Source organism: Peromyscus californicus, unplaced genomic scaffold, assembly GCF_007827085.1.
Source record: "Peromyscus californicus insignis strain IS unplaced genomic scaffold, ASM782708v3 Scaffold_8__1_contigs__length_139910024, whole genome shotgun sequence".
In the NCBI taxonomy this organism is placed as follows: Eukaryota; Metazoa; Chordata; class Mammalia; order Rodentia; family Cricetidae; genus Peromyscus; species Peromyscus californicus.
Genome location: NW_026294606.1, coordinates 133,201,467 through 133,215,103, shown reverse-complemented (window position 1 = coordinate 133,215,103; position 13,637 = coordinate 133,201,467). Strand labels below are relative to the sequence as shown.

General features: G+C 46.3%; 1 protein-coding gene across 13 annotated transcripts in view; it reads left to right on the top strand.

Moving 5' to 3' along the window:
• The window catches only part of Znf827 (zinc finger protein 827), a 179,695-nt gene that overhangs the window by 33,812 nt on the left and 132,246 nt on the right, over window positions 1-13,637 (top strand). For all 13 annotated transcript variants that reach the window (XM_052728181.1, XM_052728180.1, XM_052728184.1 and 10 more), the window contains exons 2-3: window positions 115-1,149; window positions 10,335-10,507. In XM_052728181.1, the coding sequence (XP_052584141.1) occupies window positions 115-1,149; window positions 10,335-10,507 (1,208 nt within the window). The remainder of the gene's footprint in view (window positions 1-114; window positions 1,150-10,334; window positions 10,508-13,637) is intronic.

Genomic DNA, 13,637 nt, shown 5'->3' with positions numbered 1-13,637 from the left:
GCTCTTGGCATTGCTGGCTTTTGTATGGTCCTCGGGTGGAAGGGAAGAGCGTGCATGTCACCACCCCCCTTGAGTGTCTCTTTGGGAGTAACCTGGTCTTCTTGATTCCCCCAGATGTTAGTAGGCAGGACGAGGCCGAGGGAGAGTTCAGCGAAGGAGAACACTGGTATGGGAACTCCTCAGAGACGCCGTCAGAAGCATCCTATGGGGAAGTCCAGGAGAACTATAAACTGTCCCTGGAGGACCGGATCCAAGAGCAGTCCACATCCCCCGACACCTCCCTGGGCAGCGCTACCCCCAGCAGCCACACGCTGGAGCTGGTGGCACTCGATGGTGAGGTCCTTCGAGACTCGCTGCAGTGCCAAGACCATCTTTCGCCTGGAGTGTCTTCTGTGTGTGACGATGACCCACCTAGTTCCAATAAACCTCTGAGCAGCAACTTGAGGCGGCTGCTGGAGGCCGGGTCCCTTAAACTCGATGCCACGGCCAATGGCAGGGTGGAGTCCCCTGTGAATGTTGGCCCCAGTTTGTCATTTTCCCCGCCCTCCCACCATGCCCAGCAACTCAGTGTCCTGGCCAGGAAGCTGGCAGAGAAGCAGGATCAGAACGACCAATACTCCCCAAGTAACCGTTTCATATGGAATCAAGGTAAGTGGTTGCCAAACTCAACCACCACCTGTGGCCTGTCCCCAGATTCGGCCATCCTCAAACTGAAAGCTGCAGCCAATGCTGTTCTGCAGGACAAGTCCCTGTCCCGGACAGAGGAGAGCCTGAGATTTGAGCCCTTCTCCTCTCCCTTCAGCTCCCAGTCTGCCAGCTCCACTTTGGCAGCTTTGTCTAAGAAAGTGAGTGAGAGAAGTCTGACCCCGGGTCAGGAGCACCCACCTCCAGCCAGCTCTTTCCTGTCACTGGCCTCCATGACCTCCTCTGCAGCCCTTCTGAAAGAAGTGGCCGCCAGGGCCGCGGGTAGCCTCCTGGCTGAGAAGTCATCCTTACTGCCCGACGACCCTCTACCACTGCCGCCTTCTGAGAAGAAGCCAGAAAAAGTCACCCCCCCACCACCACCTCCTCCGCCCGCACAGCCTCAATCCTTGGAATTATTGTTACTTCCAGTTTCCAAGGGCAGAGTCTCCAAGCCCTCCAATTCAGGTATGGAATCTTGTTCAGCCATGGTGCAGGTCGCTGTGACTGTAAACTTCCCCCATGTCTTCCTGTTTGCCTTTTCAGTGGGACTCCCCATCCAAGACGAGGTAGAATCAAAAGGCAAGAACACAACAAAATACTTAAAATGGACAGCATAATAGTCTTTCGTGTGCGCGCTACACAAAGCCTTCACAAACAGCGGTGGTTTTTGAAAAGTAATGAATAATCTTAGCGTCGTGCAGAACTCCCTCTCTTTCATGCACCCCACCCCCACCCCTTTCCAAGTTCGGACTGGGTCCATACCAGATACATTTAATGGGGGAGATCAAAGCGTCTCTGTCAGAGTGCAGGGTGTCCGTGAACACAGACGGGGGAAACGCTGCTTTTGAAATAGTGGACAAGGGGAGGCCCTGCTGCCTCTGTCACAAATGGACTTTTGTCTAGTCAGTGACTGCCCTGCCCTAGTTGATCATAGCACAGACCTGTATGTTAGTATTTTTATTACATTTCTGTGGAACTTAAGCTTTGTTCACCTAAAAATTCTTGTCAAACAGAATGCAAGACTTTCTTGCACATGCTTCACTTTGACCAAATCCATTCAGATATGAAGGACTGTGCGTGTGGCAGTGCCAGATGGTCTTTCCCAGGACAGCACTATCCCAGAGAGCCCTGGCGCTCACAGCCAGATCCTCTGAGGGAGAGGGTTAGTCACTACCATCCACCATGGCTATCCATTTCACGAGCTGATTTGCTTCATAACTGCATTTGTGATAAATCCCTGTTCCTGGGATGGGGTGATTTCAGGTGTTTCTTAAGGATGTCCCGCAAAATGGGAGCGGCGAGTAGGCCATGTCCCCCTCATTATCCAGATAGTCATTGTGTGTGTCCTGGCATCTGTCAATCATTTGCAGCCGCATTGATGAAGTGTGCTCGTGATGGCAGACCCTCAGTGATTAGAGTGAACATCCTGGTCCACATGATGGTATACATGATGCATGGCCATCTAAGTTATCTAATGAGCTGTGTGCCATAATTGTAATCACTTTTAAACCTATGTGGGGTCAGCAGCTTGGCTCTGTAGACAAAGGTGCCTGCCACCAACCCATCCGCCTGAGTCTGGTCTCTGGAACCCTCTTGAATGATGGAGGTAGAACACAGCTCCTGACTGCTGCCATCTGACCTCCATGCACATAGCATACGTATGTCACACACATACACACACACACACACACACACACACACACACACACACACACACACACCCCAGTAAGTGTAAAACAAATAATGGCAACAACAACAAACTTCCGTAAACGAGTTAGGCATGGTGACCTGTCAGTCCAGCGTTCCAAAGGATCGAAGGTTTGAGACCAGGCTGGACTCATAGTAAGACCCTGTCTACAAACAAACAAACAAACAAACAAACAAAAAACCACGCTGAACAGCAGAACAGCCTGAGGACAATGGATAACTGGGACTCTGACTCAAGCGAGGCAAGTGGTTCCCTCCTGAGTTTCTGACCTGTCCTGCGAGTAACCAAAATGCTTATGCACTCTGAGTTTCGCTTCTCCCAACTCCTCACCTTCCTCATGATGAAAAGGACCAAAATGAGGAAGAGTAAAGGGGGCTGGGTAATCCCCGATAGGATAAATCACTTCCGACTCAGAGTCATTTAGTTTAGGGAGCTAAGACTGTATGTAAAATGCAGTTGCATTAATAGTCTCCTTTCTGTCGAGGCAGTTGGCTTCTGAGTGACGTTTATATTATACATCAGTCTGGGCATCAGTTACTTGGAGAAGCTTCTCTACCTTGAGGAGTGAAAGGTAGTTAGTTGACTGGGCTTGGAAAGGAATGACTGATAAGGCCAGTTTCCCGAAGGCACACTGTAGTCCCTTCATTATTTTACAGTGGTCTTAGCTACAAAAGGCAAGAACTGAAAGGGAAGTCAGGAGCATCCAGTGCAAACGGAGTTTTTGTTTGGCTGTAGGATTCTCCGAGGAGAGAGACGTGCTCCCCTTGTGGGTTAGATGTGCCTGGCCTTGCCAGCATCTCTGTGGGCCTTTTGCTAGAATTTAGTGAGGGAGACCTGTAAGAGATATTTACTGTTTCAGTCGTTGAAGGCTCAGACGTTACATGGGAGAGGAAAAGGCAGAAGAATCAGAAGTTCAAGGTCATCCTTGGCTACATAATGAGTTTGAGGTTAGCCTCAGGGGAAAATAAAGAAAAACTGCCCCAAATAAACAAATACCACCCACCTTTCAGCTCTGCAAAGAGACAACAAAATCACACACCACCCTGATTTCAAGAAGGATTTTTTTTTTAAAGCTGTTTCTCAAAATGTTACTAAAAGGGCACATAAAGTTGTCTCGGGAGTTCCAAAGAGCTGTGAGCTAGGGACACTGATCCTGTCTCGAGTAATTTAGACACCAGACATTGCTTTGGCCTTCTTTAGGTCAAGGGAGTCCAGATCATGAAAAAATAGTGTCTTTTAGGTCTGGCTTTCTTCTTTTTTGAGCAGGATTCTGTTGTTGCCAGGTCCTTGAGAGTCCAGCACTCGGTAGCCTTTCCGCCCCTCTGGAGAGATGTGATACTCGAGCGGGAGGCTTCTTTCATGTGACCTGCGCCCCCAGCACATGCTACACGGCTCCTCTGAAAAGGGACACGCTAGAGGGAAGATGATGTCCGTTTGCTATACAGATAAATGTCACACATTGACTCAATTCTCTTTGAAGTCACTGTTCTCTGGCAGCTCAGAATAAAGTAAATGGTTTTGATTTTCAAGACAAAATTTCTTATAGAAGGCCCAGGATGCCAGGCTTCTGCTTAAAGAAATAGCAGGTAGCATTTCAGAGAGAGGGTCTCCAAAACATCATCTTGTACTGACTAAAATTTACATAGACTTCAAAGCAACCTGGCCCCAAGAAGCTGATGGCTAAGGCTCTTTGCAGGGTCAACCCATAAGGATTTTCTGGGCTGCTCTTTCCTTTAGTCTTTATTGGGGTGTTATTAAAATTATTGCAGATGCTTACAAAGTCCAAAGGAGCAGATGACCTCTCCCCACCCTCCCATTAGATCCAGTTGTCACAGCCTCAATCCAGAATGATTTTACATGTACAGACTTGCCTAGGAAACTCGATTTTTAACGAGAATCAAATCTGATGCTGATCTCAAGTGTTTTCAGAGAGATTTAAATGTAGCGTGGCTGTAGATCTCAGACTTCTGTCTTAGTTGTATTCAATGCTTGTTAAGACATGAATTGGTAATGTCACATCCATAACAGTCTTGTTAGCTTTTACTCTCTCCATCCCACCTCTTGTCCGCTGAAATGGCATTTCAGAGACATGCCCAAGAAATTTCGTTTCAAGATTTAAAGTCTGGGCTGGGAGTGTAGCAGGGTTGGTAGAGTGCTTAACTACACGCATGAAGCCTGGGGTTTGATCCCCGGCACCACATTAACTGGGCGTGGTGGGCGTGGTGGTACGTAACTCAAAGCCAGAACTCCAGAGGTGGAGGCAGGAGGGTCAGAAGTTCTAAGTCTCCTGCAGCTGTATGACAAGTCTGCAGGAAGCCGGAGCTACCGGAGACCCTGTCTCACAAATCAACCTCAAGCAAACAAAAAGATTTTCAAAAATCTATATATTGTTAGAAAGGAAGGTTCATCATACACACATATGTACCAGTCAAGATCATAGGTCTGAAGTGTTGGTGATACTGTAAGGTGCATGGGTTATGTGCCTCCAGGGGATCTCCTGGCATCTACAAGCACCATTTCTGTGCATGGTAAGTGCTATGTGCACATTTGCCCAATTGCAAATTATCTTGACTGCCAACACATTGCAGCATAGGATCTAACCAGAAGTGTTTAATTTCAAAGCCTACAAAAACTTGAATTTGTTTTACTAATACCTGAAATAATAAAACCTTCCATGATTTATTAGTTATTATTATTTAGCTCTGTGAAGTTCTGTTTTTATTGCTTTGTGGATTGATATGTTGTCAATAGGGCAAACTGTCAATAGGAAATGAAGAGATGGGCTCTGATCTCAGCCCTGTCTCTGGACAGCTGGACTTCAAGCTCCCCCCTGCCCAGTTCTGTTTCATTATTTGCAAACCAAGATGTTTGGCATTGTCCTAGGACCCTTCCTTTCCTGTTGTCACATCCCTTGTGTTTACTTACTGCTAATTTCCTAACTCTATCCACTAACTCTCAAACAAGCCTTCTTTTTCTCCCTCTTTTTCTTTTCAATTAAATACCTATCTTCTTTCCTTTCAAACCTTCCTGTCAAATCTCCAGTAAGAACGGCTCTGCTCTGTGCAAAACCTGTTCGTTATGATAGTTCAGTGTGTGTCATTCGACTTTACCCGTGATGCGGGTTTCATCCGAGCCGCCCTGAGTTTGCTTTTGGAAGCAGCTGAGCTGAGGTGTGAACACATGAGCACGTATCTGCGTGCCCATCCATTCATCCAGGACCGTTTCTGGGCATACCATGTGAGAGTTGTACACTGCGGCTCCATGCTGGCCCCATCAGGGCTTACCTGCAGCCTGCCTCGTTTCTCCCTTCTATTCCCAGCACTCATTTATTCATTTCTCACCGCGGTCGCAGCCCAGCCCTTTTCACTTAGCTTCATTACGGTCCAGCACGATTACTGAGTCATGTGTGGAAGCTGGCACCCCGAAGCTTTGTTGACACACAGGTAGGGTGCCCCAGCCACACCCCCCTTCCGCCTCGTGCTGCTCCTTCCTCCTCTTCCCCTTTCCATCCTTTTCCCCTGTGGAGCTGTATTTAATCGTCTAAAGCTTGTCTAGGTGAGCTGCACAGTGGGTTCCTGGTGCTTATTTCCTCAGGGCCCCAGCCGCCAAGTTCTGAGCTGTGTATTCACAGCTGTTATTTGCATCTGCTCTGAGGGTGGGCTTTCTGCCTGGGAGGGTGTGTCTCTAGTCCACCGTCCTTCCTCACAGTACAATCTACCACTACTAAGTTCTTCCATTGACTGAGGTTGCCTTCTAGCTCAGTTATTATTGTCTGTAAAGTGAGCGTGTTTTCTCCAGTGGAGCACATTAGCAGTTCTCTGTCCCACTGGGCCTATTAGCATCAGGTGGAATGTTGTTTTGTTAGAAAATGATATATTTGAGGGGACTTGTTTACTAGGCAGTTGCTAACTAGGTAAAATCACGAACATTGCAGTCTTGGTGCTTCCAGAATATGTAGTTCATCCTGGGGAAGTGATTGTATTTCCCCAGGCTTTAAATCGGAGCAAAAGTTACAGAAAATAGTTTGGCATATGAAAGAAATTGCATTCTCCCTCCCCATCTCTTGTCATTAACAGCATCGTGTACACATGGGATGTGTCCTAAAATGTGAAATTTCTTCCTTGAATAAATAAAAATGCAAATGTCACCAGGAGCTGATAACTGGCACAGTCTGAAAATCTCTCAGTGCATTCTGGTGACTTTTTCATCTGGCTTCTGCCTTCCTTTCCTTCCATGATAGCTTAAAATTCCAAACGAGAGCTGGGGAGGTGGCTCAGCTAAAGAGCTTGGCACACAAGCGTGAGGACCTGAGTTCAATCCCCAGGGCCCACGTAAAAGTGTGTACCTTTGTAACGCCAGTGCCAGGCAGGCTAAGACAGGCAGATCTGAGAGTCAGTGCTCAGCCACTCTATTGACTGGGCTAGTCCAGGTTCAGGGAGAGACCTAGTCTCAACAAAATAAGGTGGAGAGTGGCTGGGGAAAACCCCTGGCTTTGATATGTGGCCTCTGCAAGCACACACACACACACACACACACACACACACACACACACACACACACACACACACACACGATACGCACAATTCCAAATAGTTATGAGTGTAGTTATTTTTCCGTCAGTGTCTTCTCATTATTATATTTTTCCCTAGTCTATCCAAGAACACCTAATTTGTACACGATTCATGTGTATTTTGGTACTAATTAAAACTAAGGCAGCATAGTTTCAAGATAAAGTAAGTGGATTTATATGCAGTACTAATATGCAGGGTTTATTAATTTATGCATTATTTATTTATGGAATCAACTGAGTTTCTACATGCCAGGGCTACTTAATGGATGGTACCAGAAAGATTCTGGAGTAAGGAAACGTGTTGCATGCAGTACACTTGAAACTACAGAACTAAGGTGGTGACTGAGACCGGAGGAGCTGTTGGTCACGTAGGCAGTACAAGGTGCTGGGAAATCTGCACCCGGCAGTGTTCTTGGTGCCTTCCTCTGGGGTGCCGTGAAACCTCTGGCCTGTAGCGGAGGGCTCAGCTCTTCTTTCCTTCCTCTGCTCTTCCTCTGTGAAATTAGTTTCTGGTTTCAATAGTGGGAAACACTCCCGTAAGATAGGGACCTGTCACAGCCTGTTTGTGCATGTCCTGCATAGTTCTCTGCTGTTCTTCTGACCTAGAATAGATGTCATTATCATCATTTTCTCTCTCCATTGTATGACAACAATCTCACCTAGAGGCCTGGTCCAGGCCTTTCTCAACCATCTATTGTTCAATATGCAGGCTTTGGGGACCAAGATATCAGTATGGTGGAAACAGTGATGGAGAGGAAAGGTGATGAGAAATTGAGGGTGGGATGAGATCAGCCTAGAGGGTCAACACAGACCAAGGGAAGCTCTGGGCATGCATGAGTGAGTGAGAGGGGCCTGTCCAAGGTGTTTTTTTTTAGAGTCGGAGCAATACCCAGTGTCCACACCTGTTGCCAATCAGCACAGCAGAAGTTGACTGTCCAATGTTGAAGGCATATTTTCAGTTAGAGGATGCTGTTTCTAGCTGCTTGGTTAAGCCAACCAGTGTCACTTATACCTGTATGAGTAAAATTACATTTTTTGGATCTCCTAACCTTATTTCAGAGCCTTTCTGGTTCCATCCGTTTTAAGTGGCTCTTGGCATGTAGAAACAGAGTTGACTCAATGAATAAATAATGAGATTATCTTAAAGTATGCACTTGGGAATGTTTCCTTTGAAAATCACAGAAGTAATGTTTGTATTTAAAGGTTCAAATAGTACAGAATGATGGGAAGGGAACACATGCGTTCCCCCACTCCATGCACCCCAGCTCCTTCCTCTTAGCCACAGTTCTACTGTTTTTGCTGTTTAGAGGTGTCTGGAGTGTGAGTCTAGAACATTCTCATGCAGTAAAAAGATATCAGGGTTTGTTTGTTGTTGCTAGCTTCGTATAATCATGCTCTTCTTCCCACCTCCCCGTTTTCTTTCTTGCTCTAGCATTTCAAAGCAGAGAACACATCCTGTCTGTTTGCTTGTAAATACTCATAATTTGTACCCACAGTAGGGAGGACCAACACAGTTCCACTCTCCCATCCAGCAGAACCAACCATTGCTGCAGGGTGTGAGGGAGCACGTCTCTCTGATTCCTTTCTGGTCTCAGAAATGTCTCTTCCCAGAGTTTAGTTTACACAGGATCCAAATAAGTTTCACACCTTCCATATTTTTGTTTATCCCTTTTTGTTTTCTTTTAAACCTTAATCCTTTCCCATTTTTGTGTGTGTGTGTGTGTGTGTGTGTGTGTGTGTGTGTGTGTGTGTGTGTAAAAATGTGTGGGAGTGCATGTCAAGGCCAGAGGTCTCTGCTGCATGCTTTCTGATATGCCATCCATGAATTTTTGTCGTAAAAATGTAATCAGGCCTCAAACTAGAAGTTTATCAGAAATAGAAGTAATAATCATAATTTTAGAAAGCCGAAAATGCTGTGGGGATGCCGTCAGTCCTAGAGCATGGGGGATTCCTCAGGACGAATGACCCAGTTTCTTTCAACATAAAAGGCAATGAATGGAGGGGCCTCAGTCTGTAAAGTGCTTCCTCTGAAGCATGAGAACCCAAGTTGGGATCCCAGCACTCATGTAAAAGCCGGGCGTGGCAGTGCACACCTATAATTTCATTGCTGGAAAAGCAGAGGTGGAGGACCCCTGCAGCTCACTGGCTAGTCAGCCAGGACAGCGAGTTTCAAATAAATAAAATAAAAATGGAAAGAAATTGGGGATGTATCTCAGTGGCAGAGGAGGCCTAGGTTCAATCCTAGGGCCACACACACGCACACGCACACGCACACGCACACACACACACAGATAGACGCACACATGCACACACAGACATACAGACATGTACACAGACAGACATGCACACAGGCACACACACACAGAGACACACAGATAGACACACATGCTCGTACACAGCAGACACACACAGACACATGCACACAAAGACAGGTAGACACATGTACACAGATAGACACACAGGCACACACACACACACACACACCCTTTAACTGCACCCATTTTTACTTCCCACTCCACCGAATTGTAGAGGTTAGTTGATGGGTCAGCAATTCCACAGTAGTGTCTGGACAGACACTTCCTTGTGGGGATGGTGCAGGAGATGGGTCCGAGCTGCACTTAGAGGAAGCAGTCGGTTTGCTTGCTTCCCTGAAAACTGGAAGTGTTTGTGGGGCCTGGTGTGTCCCTTCCTACAGTAGGTAGCCAGGCCCCGTACAGATCAGAGAAAGTCAGTACACATTGTTAGGGGTAAGCAGGGGGACAGACACACAGAAGAGGATTAAAAAAAAAGAAAAAAAAAAAAAAAACCCTGACCTGAGGACCCCCTGATGGCTAAATTGGCAGCCGCCTCTGTCTGCACGAGCCACAGCTAAACAAGTCAGCAGTGGGGAGCTGAGATTCGTCTCCACTGGAGACCAGTGTGTGAGGTTTCTGCTAGTTGTTTGGTTTTCTTTGTGGAACAGTGCATTATTCTTGGTCCCATGCGATTGCCTTTATTTCTCACTCATTTCCAAGTGGGAATTCAGATATTGACTCAGGCTTCTCTGTCTATGGGTGTGTTTGGGGCCAGGCTCGGTTCCTCTTCAGATGTCCTGTCAGTACACAACAGCCTTTGGGAATGAGGCTGTCACAGGCAGGATGACCAGTAGTGGCCAGATGGAACCCAATGGAAGTGACTCACTGAATGTGGGTTTCTTCCCAAAGAAAAGTGGCCTTAAAACTTTCCCCATGCTTATAATCTTAGAATTGCCAAAGCGGGTGGCATCAGTTGTTTGTGGTGCTTTTTAATATAGTGATCCATGCACATTACAGTCAGGTGCAGTGTGCCTTTTTGTTTTCCTTAATGTTACCTTTTTTTCCTCCCTCTTCCAAGCCCCAGAAGAAGAGAGCGGGAAGCCTTTCCAGTGTCCAATATGTGGTTTGGTTATAAAAAGGAAGAGTTACTGGAAGCGGCATATGGTGATTCACACAGGTTTAAAAAGTCACCAGTGTCCGCTCTGTCCATTCCGGTGTGCTCGCAAGGACAATCTCAAATCCCACATGAAGGTAAGCCAGTTGTGGATGGGATGATGGGCCGCTTCTGTTACCCACTGCAGCAGGCTGCTTGGCCAACGGGGGCACTGTGGAGGAGCAGGCCCAAGAACACTAGCACTGGGTTGTGAGGAGAATGGAGAGGGTCATCCTCGAGGAAGACCCTCAGTCTTAGGATCAGGTTCTTGAGACTGTCAGTGCATGGTGACGCCAAACATCCTAGGACATCATTTTCTTATTTTTGTTTTTTGAGACAAGATTTCTCTGTGTAGCCCTGTCTGTCTTGGAACTCACTCTAGACCAGGCTGGCCTCGAACTCAAAGGTCCGCCTGCCTCTACCTCTTGAATGCTGGGATTAAAGGTGTGCGCCACCACAGCCTGGGTTACTCATTTTCAATCTCCTATTAAAAACAATTGTGGGGTCTGGGGAGGGCTCCGCAGTTAATCTCTTGACAGGTTAGCATGAGACCCAGTTCTTATTCCCAGAAACCACTGCAAGTGGTGGGTAGAGGGTAGCCCATTCCTTGCAGTCTCACCCTTAGAAGGGGAGACAGGATTTCCCAGAGCAAGCTGGATAGATAAGGCGAGCCTTATCAGCTAGCTCTGGTTTGATTGAAAAGTTTGCTTCAGTGAATAAAGTAGATGAGTGATCAGGGATCCTGATCTAGGGCTTCTACATTTAAGTGTACACATGTGCACATGTGTGTACAAACATGCCTGTGTACACCCATATACATGCAAACATACATACACACATGGATACCATACACATGAAAAACGGAAAAAGAAGAAAACAACAAAAACCACTAGGAAGCTTATACCTACCATACTTCTGTGGAGAACTAACTAGAATCCATGTTTGAAAATGAGGGAAACTTGGCAATATAGAAATAACTCTTTTATACTGAGGTTTTGTTTCAGCTTCAGGGCATGGGGGAGGGGGGAACTCATGAGGTCACAAGAGCTTGACGATTTGAATTCGACAAAGACCTGAGTTGAAATCCTCCCAGTACTGTGCTAACCAAATAGGCTTGGGCGAGTCACCATAAGACTCTCAGTTTTCCCTTCTACGAAATGGGAAGGAGCAGGTGCAGACGTCCTTAGTGTTTCGGGAGACAGAAGTGGCCACGTGCCTGACCTAAGGAGTTCATAATCGTCACCCGGCATCTTAATGTACCGATAACTCCCAATGCGACTTAGACATGACATTATGTATGAAGTGTCTCTACTCCCGGGAGAAGTCCAGTGATATCTGCTTATGTTGAAATCTTGCCTTTGAATCTTTTTGTGTAGATCAGTCATTGCCCAGAACTGAAGCTCTAGACGGGGCAGTCACACGAGATTTCTACTCACTGTAGCAAATAGCTCAGAAGATTGAAAGAAGTGAATGCATGATGTCATCTGCTTTCTCTCACTTGCCTTTTCCCCCTGGGGTCAGGAGCTCCATCTTCAGGATTCATTTAAGTAGGAGTCCGGTTGACTGACTTTTACGGAGGCTACTTGGTTTCTACCTTAGCCCTCCTCATCTCACTCAGTCTCCTCCAGGTGAAACCTCCCACTTTGAACCTGCAGCGTTGAGACTTCACAAGGAATGCCTTTTTAAAACCAGACCTTGCTTTAGCAACTGTGTCCTAAGCTGTGTTTAGAAATCAGGTCTGGTGAATTTCAAGCCTCAGCGAGCAGAAAACTTGCATCTACCCTGACACCTTGTAAACTTGGTTTCAGCTCAGGGTCACTTAAAACAACCTATTTATAAACCCACGGAAAAAAGGCTGGGTTTCAGTAGCTGGGGCTGCTGACCCGACGCTCCAGGGAGATGAGCTCGAGCCTTGGTGACAGAGGCAGATGGCCACGACAGTGCTGCGGATGAGAGCTACCCGGGCTCGGCGGGTCGCGGGGTCCTGCGTGCTTTCAGAACAAATCAATAACCACTACAGGAAAGCAGTTGTGTGGAATCGCCACTTTATTCAAACTCATGGTGTCCTAACCTGTTGAGCTGTGACTCCTTTTATGGGGAACTGTGAGAGGTGCTTATGCAAGTTTAATTTGATCAAAGGCGTACCTGCTTGTCCCTGTTCCCCTCCTCCTATTGGCCTTAAAACATTTTTTAATCGAATATAATTGAACTTTGCAAACTTTGGCAAGCGTTTTCTCCATAGAAATGTTATGGTGTGGTCTTATGCATATACATATTCTGTTTCCTTTACCAGAGGCTGCAAATGTGGATAATTTTTCTAGAATGAATTTTATGTGAGAAGTAGGGCAGTCTAGCCAAAGGTTAAGATCTGACTTTAGCTTAGTGAGAGTTCATGGCTTAGAACCCGAGAGCATTTAGTAGTATGGTTGAAACCCTCTAAACCTCCGTTACCACTAATGGAGAGACAAATGTGGTCCTTCTCACCTGGTAAGAGTTAAATGAGATCGTTTGCATAGAACCTTCATACAGAGCCCAGTGTGGAGAAGCAACCGTCAGTAAATACAGCTAATACAGTAATCGTTATCCAAAAGCCATCTGAAAATACATTAACAATTACATTTAGGGATAATGGATAAAATGCTAGAAGAAATTACTCCAAAATAAGTTTTATGTCTTCCTTCTTTTTATGATCTATCTTTAGTACTGAGAATTTATAAAAACTGATACAAAGAATATGAAATTGGCCGTTTATCTCATCCCGAAGAAGTAGCCATTATCTTCAGGATATATAATATGCTATATTGATTACATTGGTTTATGTCAGCAAAACAGAGATTCCACTCCATTCAACAAATTCTGAACTTACTGTGTTCCTCACAGGCTTGGGCACTGTACATTTTTCTTTTGCAAGCCTGCATTTCCTCCATAATACATTGTGCAAATGTCTTTATGACCAGCTGCACGAGGAACTTGAAAATGCCTCCAGCATCCTCAGGGTTATCTTAGATTTCCTGAAGTCTTCTGCAGCTTTCTCTAGTGAGGAGCAGGCAGGAGTTGTCTGTGAGATTCAGAAGCTAAACCGAGCGGGAAAGGAAAAGAGGGTCATGAAGACAGAGGACACTGATGACGTAACGGAGGGAGACTGGGCCTGAGGTCACACGTGAGTTCTGCCCTTCCGAGGTCACCATTTAGAGAGCTGGGACCACTCACGAGACCCTCACCTGCCTA